Below are 7,500 nucleotides of genomic sequence, written 5' to 3'. Positions count from 1 at the left end.
GGCCCGTAAAGTTTCGGGACTTTCGAGAAACGGGCCCCACGCCCCGGTTGTTCAAACGATGGATAGCGCTATATCCGCCGGATAAATCACTATCCGGTGGATAAACACCAGCAAAAACCAATTGCGCTATCCAATGGATAGTGGTTTATCCGGTGGATAGCATTATCCACCTTTTGAACAACTGCATGGGGTCAGGTTTATGATTTTATAAGTATGATGTTAAACACATAAAAATGGAACTATTTCATGGTATACCTTGCAGAGGAAATAGCCTTTCTCATTGAGATTGGGAGCGTCGTGGCGTACAGAATAAACCTAAAACATGATAAAGGGTGCAATGGCTAGCGCAACGGGTTCGATTCCTTGAGTGGGCGTCATAATGATATGTGGATTGAGTTTGTTGGTTCTCTACTCCGCTCTGAGAGGTTTTCTCCGGGTACTCCAGTTTTTCCCTCTCTTCAAAACCCAACGTTTGATTTGACGTACAGTGTCTCCAATTAGTAACCACAGCTAGAAGACTTGAAATAATACTTAAAATAAGTCCATCTTATTAATATTACCAAAATCAAAAAGCCTACAATAGTTCGTTTAGCTTTTTTATTAATACTTAACCACATTAACAACATCTTCAACCCTTATCAAATAGTACAAAAAAAATCAATGTTCTTGTTAAATTAAAGAATACAAGTTATTTCAAAATTGCAACCAATTTCATAAATGTGGTTTTGAAAGTTTCTTACTGAACAACAAAACATTGAGGCAGCATATTGCTCACAATTCACGAAATTTATACAGTTACTGAAGAAAAGCTGAGGAACAGGCTATATAACGCAGTTTGAGGCCATAAAAATCGCTTGTTAGATAATGCCAACTTACCAAGATATAGTCGTAACAATTACGCATGTCCAAAGAGCAAACTGTTTTACACTGCGTACATCTTATGAAGGAATGCTTGCGCATGCGTAATAGGGATCAGAATACATTCATTTCCCAGAGTATGCACAGTTTTTCTTACAGTAAGGTACTAATATTAATTAAAATATCACTCTTCCGCATTTACATAAAAAAATTCTATGCTAAAGAAAATAGCGTTTATGAAATATTATAACAAGTACGCGATTAAAGAATGTCTAATATGAATACGAGGATGAAGTACCAAAACCTACAATAGATAATGAAACTAGCTATCACATCTACGTAACCTCAAGGAATTTATGTCCAAGATTAGCACACGGTGATGTGGGACCAAATGAGAAAATACCTTTTTACATGTGCAACAGGCTCAGGGTTAAAATAGAGGACATTGTTTGCTAGACTGATGATGACCGTTTTTTCTATGCCTGAGAAGAGGTGTTATGGACACACTTTGTGACGTTTCACCACGTTTTTGGAAATTCGTGATGTTAGGTCAAAGAAAAGGGTCTTATCAAATGTGCGTTCATGTCATTATTGCACAATCTTGGGCATATCTGTTCCTACAGAGACTCTAAGGGAATCGTCACTGAAGTCATTGTTTACATGTTATTCATCAACATACGAGTTTGCTCGCAGAAGGCACCATGCTATGTACAAATTGTCTTCAAAAGGTAAAAGAACTTGTTAAACCATAGTTCATTTAGATGGACTGGTTATGAAGCCCCGAAAACTTCAAAAAGTCGTCAACAGTGACCATGCACAATCTTTTGTCCTCGGTTCACCACTAAGTTTTGAATAAATTAATGCAAACTTTTGAATTGGCTGTTTTTTTTAGAAAAAGGGTGTGGTTTGTGCAGGGTCAAGGCAAAATCAGCGAAGAAAAACATAAAACAAAGAAACATGTCGAGTTTCACAACCACCTCCATATATTAACTGTGGTTAAACTTAGTTAAATCTGCGTGATTTTAAGCCTTATAACTTTGATAACGAGCCAGTTATTAGCCAACAAAAACTGACAAATTCTTGGGTGGCAAAGGCACTGATAGTCCTATGCATTCTTTATAACATTTCGAATAGTATATTCCACATTTGATAAAAAATAGATTATTGCAAAGCATTATGGGATTGAAATGCGGACAAACATCGTTAAAATGTCTTTGTCTTAGTCTGCATATTAATCTCACTATGCTTTGGGCATAAGATCGTGACGTCAATTGAAAAGAGTGCTATTTTCAAAGGATTATCCGGTATGTCGGGTTCAGATTCTCAGAGATAGCTTATTATGCAACGCACTTTCAATATTCAGTATTTTATTCTTGACTGGCTGATTAGAAAACGATAGCTTTGTGCTTAAGTGGCAAAAAAATCTGAACAAAGACTCCCCTATAGGATTTATTTTTATCATTACAATTAATGAATTTGATATTGGAGTTTGTTATCCGCCTTCACAGATAAAGGATAGATTATTTATATCATCCACGAGCCCATTGCTGCTGAATATGTTGCTCTTCTCTTCCATCATCCAAGATGGCGTCAGGACTCGCGAATGCTGGAAGAAACTAGCTTTTCTCGAATATAAATCTATCACGTTTGGGAGATTACCAAAAATATTTTAGGCAGTTGCCAGAGTTGCTTATTTCTCTTCACCATCCACTACTAGTTTAGAGGAACATATTCTACATACAAACTATTAATGGAATTCCTTAACTTTAGATGGGATAACAAATGTAATTTTAGCATAACGAGGTATGACTTATAAATGGTTCTCACCTGGCGTCACAGCAGCTATGTTGGTGCGCAGAACAATAGCGGAAAAGGTCTTTTGGGAATTTGACTCTTTCATAATGCAAAACATGAGATGTAATTTGCTATCGTTTTGTGCACCAAGATGGCCGTCTCATCACGTGACTCAACTCCTTCTATAGAGTGTTATCATGTGACGACACGGCGGCCATGTTGAAGTTCCTAAACAAAGGAATTAACTGCCGCCATGTCGGTGTCCCTAACTAATCCCCCGGGAATTGAGTTCTTTTATCATGCAAATGTTTTCTTTCGTTTAGGTGGAAAAACAAGGTTACTGATCACGTGAGTGAAAATACTCTATAAAGCGAGGCGACCAAAAACTAAAACGTTTAATTTACTCTCTCTCTCTCTCCCTCTTAGTTCCTAGACAACACCCTACCCCCTGTACAACCAGCGACAATTCACGCTTATGGTTAGCATTGACATAAACAAAGCGTCTTTCCCATAGGGCAGAATAGCGTAGTCGCTAGTGCAATGCATACACGTTCCTCTTAAAGCATTTCACTACCTTGGTCAAAAGAATATGGAGGAGCATCGTTGTAATCAAACATTGTCTCCGATGGCGGCGGAGAAGCCGAAGGTGTCGGTGTCGATTCCCGTTGCTTTTCTGCTACGCGAAACCGATCCACTGCCGAAGGAAACATGCTTGCTTCAACCAATCCGAGACCCGAATCGTGGTCACGTTGCATGGAGTCGGTTTCCGCGAGCACTATGCTCGGGTAGGACGCGTAGTTGTTCTCGTTTGATTTCAATTCAAACTGCTGTATCTCGTACTTCGGCTTCAACTGAGATGGGGGCGGACGGTTAGGCTCTATAGAAAATGACTCCGACATATTTTCGGCGCTAAATAGTTCTTTTTTCGCCAGGCACTGACATTTGACAAAATGCCACAAGTGACGTCTGAACTCAGGGTTGAAGCTAAAGAACATTACTGGGTTGATGATGGTCATGCTGTAAGTGAAGATATACACCACGTTCATGGCATCTCCGAAGTAAAGCTTGTTGTCACCGTCGCCAAAATCCTTCACGAACCACATGATCTGATGAGGAAGCAGGAAGATGGCGAACACGATGACGTAGTCGACAAGCATGCGTAGGATACGATTATGACGTTCACGGCGAATCGCGCGCTCTGGATCCAAGACTCTGTAACTAAAGTCAGATTGGTTTAAAAACACATTGTTATGACATTTTTTTTTATTTTTCGCGAATTAAGTAATGTGTAATTCTTCTTGAGTTCAAATGGTGTGGTCAGTAGAAAAAGAAATTTATGCATTTTAGGCTACATTCACACGGTACCGGACGAATTTTCCACCGGTTGAAAAATTCGACCGGACATTTTGTTCGCACGGAACCGTACAATCTTTTCGCTCTGTTCACACGGAACTGACACACCGTATTAAAGTTTAACCCTTGTCAGTGGTTTTACCATCTGATCATGCGCAGAGCACAGCTTTACGAAATCCAAAACAGCTTCTTCCAGCTGAGTTACCACGCATCCATGCAACCACGCCTTTTCCATGCAAAATTTTAGACGGTCAAGGCGTTCACAGCGCACCGGTTAAATTTTCGACCGTATCGGCTAAAAGTTCGTCCCCGATTTTGGTGTTCAAATTTTTGAACTGCGAGGCGTCTAACTTTTCGTAAGTTTAGCGTGGTTTCGTGTGGTCGGAGCCTTTAAATACACGAATTTTCAAGTGGTAGAAAATTCGTCTTGTATCGTGTGAATGTAACCTCAGATTGTTTGGTACTATGATTGATGAACGAGCTGAAAAGTGGCCTCCTTGGCAAGCATTTTTAATAGGAAATGTAAAGGCGCCCGCAAACCAGGAAATAATGTTGCGGAAACATTCTTGCGGAAGCAACTGTTTCCCCGTTTGCGGTCCCAGGAAACATTTGTTGCGGAAGTAAAAGTTGCTTTCCGGGAAGCATAGATGTTTGTGAATTTTGCTTCCTCAACAAATGCTTCCTCGTTTGCGCGCCGAGGAAACATTTCGGGAAACAATGTTTCCGCAACGATGTTTCCTCGTTTGAAGACGCCACAAAACAGAATATCATTGGTTGAAAAAGGAAAAGTAATCGTGCCACACGTGCAGCACGCATTTTAATACAAATTCTTGCGCTTCTCAGTCGGCATGACAACGACGTGAAATCACCAAATTTGATGTTTTAACGACAACGTGAGCATACAGTCTCTATTTTTAAGGATTCTTCTTCGACGTGAACGACATGGAATAATAGCAGAAGACTTACGCATGTCTTAAGTTATATTCTAAGGTGACGTTTTCGCCGTCGTCCCCAATCGTTAGGGGGATTTAGCAACGACAACGGGAACGGCAACGAGAACGTCATCTCAAAACATAAATTTGCGTTACTTAAATCACTTCGCAACTATTCCAAGCTCTTAAACATGACAATTGTGTGGCAGTCCCTCAAGGATGAAACCGATGTGAGTCACGCTTAGTTTTGGGGAGAAAATGAAAATTTATCTCCAAGTGCTGACGTCCTCAATAAAACCTCAACATTTGGCTATTTCACGTAGTTGTTTCGCTGACGACGGCAAAGAAATGGACAAAAATGAAAAACGCACGTGCAGAACGTGCAAAGGTATTGTTTTTCCCACTAAATATGCAAATTTGTTACGTTCTTGTTGCCGTCGGTGTTGTCGTTGCTAAAGCTCCCCGTTAATGTTAAACGACGACAGCGGCGGCAACGAGAACGTCATCTCACAATATAAATTTGCCTTATTGTGACTATTTCAACCTTTTTAATATGACAAGGGTGTGGTAGTTCCTCAAAAATGACACTGATCCGAAACATTTCCCGGCCACTATCCCATTTAGCATGTTCCACTTCAACCTTCAGAAGACGAATTAGAAATATTATGTCAGACTTTCTCTTAATTACCTTTGTAGCTTCCCCCATACAAGCACATACAATGTGACCATGACGATCAGGGGCAACAGATAATCCAACAGGAACAATGACAGAGTGTACCCTCTACGGCTGAAATCCGAGTCCCAGCTTTCGTCACAGGTTATATTTTCATAGTTGTAGTCGAGGTTTACCACGTAAGGAATCATCGTGGTGATACTGGTGATCCAGATAACAAAGGTAATAACTAACCCGGTGATGAACTTCATTTGACCAAACAGATCCCTAAAAACAAAGACACAGTGTGTTAATAAACAATTATTGGATGAGGTTGAGCATGATATCATGAATTATCAAAACCGAGGTCAGCCATTTTGTTTCTGAGGAGAACACTCCAAGGGGCTTAGTAACCAGGCAGACGTTGAACTTGACATGATAATCACATATTTTATTTCAGTGTCAACACAACCGTACTTAGGAAAAGAAAGGAAAGGAACTTTATTGAAGTGTCTAGTCTTTTCTAGTGCTGGCACACTAATTAGAGACACTGTACAGCGCCGGCAGAAATTAAATCAAATCAACTCGTTCAAATAATTGGTTGGTTTTGAAGACGAGTAGAGAACTAATAAACTCAACCCACATACGACACCGAGTGGTTGACAGAAAGTTTTTTTCCAATTCAAAACAGCTCTTAAAACGAAACCACGTTGAAATAAAAATGCTATTACTTGACCATTTTGAAAAAAACAATGAATTTTAGAGAATGAAATTACCTGATATGGAGAAAAGCAAATTACAGGATGGCATAGTCGAACGCTTTGTGAAAAACAGCGAAGAGTACGAGTAAGAAAGCTTGGAATTGATGATTATGATAAAGCTGTTTGGAGATACTAATTTGTAAATATAAGTAATATTAATTCCAAGGGAGAAAGATTAGTGGTATAGATCCTCTGCAACAACGAACCTATCAGTGCTCGAAGCTTTCCCTCTAAATTACCACAGGGCTACCACCTCTTGCCCTGCTTCAGAAAATAGTATTCGACCCAAAATATGATAAGGCAATAGAGCGTAATATAAACTCGCTGTAATGAGATCTTAATGCAATGTCAAAATGGCGTGCAAAAAATAGCCTTCCACGTTCATCACACATTCCCGGTGAAAAAAAAAAAACTCCATGTGGGGATGTAATTATCGTCAACCTAGTTGGAAGTTAATTTTTTGTTCGCAATGGAAGCTATTGATAAGCCTCAATGCAATTGCTTTCTTCACAGTGGAGGTGCATTTAAAAACTAAATTAATAATAATAACAACAAACTTTATTTAACTGTCAACTGTATTTAGTGCGGAGGAAACTGGACACTGCACCGCTATGTATTTATTGAGAGGGGAAACCGGAGTATTCGTAGAAAAACCTGTCGGTGCAGATTACAGATCTAGAGTACAGAGCCAAAAAACTCAACACATGAGTGACGCCAATTCTGGGAATAAAACCCGGGACACCACTGCGCCATCCCTGCTTCAAAATTTTGCATCCCTTACAGGGAACTAAATAATTTCTAGTTAGAACATTTATGGGAGAAAATCAATTGTTCACTTAAATACAGTGAGTTAAGTTCGGCACCGAGGACGACGCCAAATGGCGATTAGGGTGGCATTCGAACCAAAAAAACTCGTGAAATTCCGGAAGTAGGTCTGTATCCCGCAGATTTTCGATTCTAAAATCGTCTACTTTTCTATAAACAAAGCTTGTTGTTTTTTTTGACCTTGACAATGGCATTTCCGACTGCTTTTGTCTGGGAGTAATATAGTAATTACACTATACTAATTTGTTAAAAGAGATTTCCGGCTTTAAAACATATTTTCCTAATCACTCCCACAATGAAAGGGATCAATCTACTTCTCCCCTTG

General features: G+C 39.6%; 1 protein-coding gene across 2 annotated transcripts in view; it reads right to left on the bottom strand.

Moving 5' to 3' along the window:
- Nucleotides 1-582: 582 nt before the first annotated feature.
- Nucleotides 583-7,500, bottom strand: part of LOC137984867 (neuropeptide Y receptor type 6-like) — a 19,627-nt gene continuing 12,709 nt past the window's right edge. For both annotated transcript variants that reach the window (XM_068832186.1, XM_068832187.1), the window contains exons 3-4: nt 5,626-5,877; nt 583-3,870 (exon numbers count right to left, since the gene is read on the bottom strand). In XM_068832186.1, the coding sequence (XP_068688287.1) occupies nt 3,210-3,870; nt 5,626-5,877 (913 nt within the window). In that variant the 3' untranslated portion in view covers nt 583-3,209. The remainder of the gene's footprint in view (nt 3,871-5,625; nt 5,878-7,500) is intronic.

This window comes from Montipora foliosa, chromosome 14 (genome assembly GCF_036669935.1).
Source record: "Montipora foliosa isolate CH-2021 chromosome 14, ASM3666993v2, whole genome shotgun sequence".
In the NCBI taxonomy this organism is placed as follows: domain Eukaryota; kingdom Metazoa; phylum Cnidaria; class Anthozoa; order Scleractinia; family Acroporidae; genus Montipora; species Montipora foliosa.
Note: the sequence above shows the minus strand (reverse complement) of the source record. Positions and strands in the feature narration are given on the sequence as shown.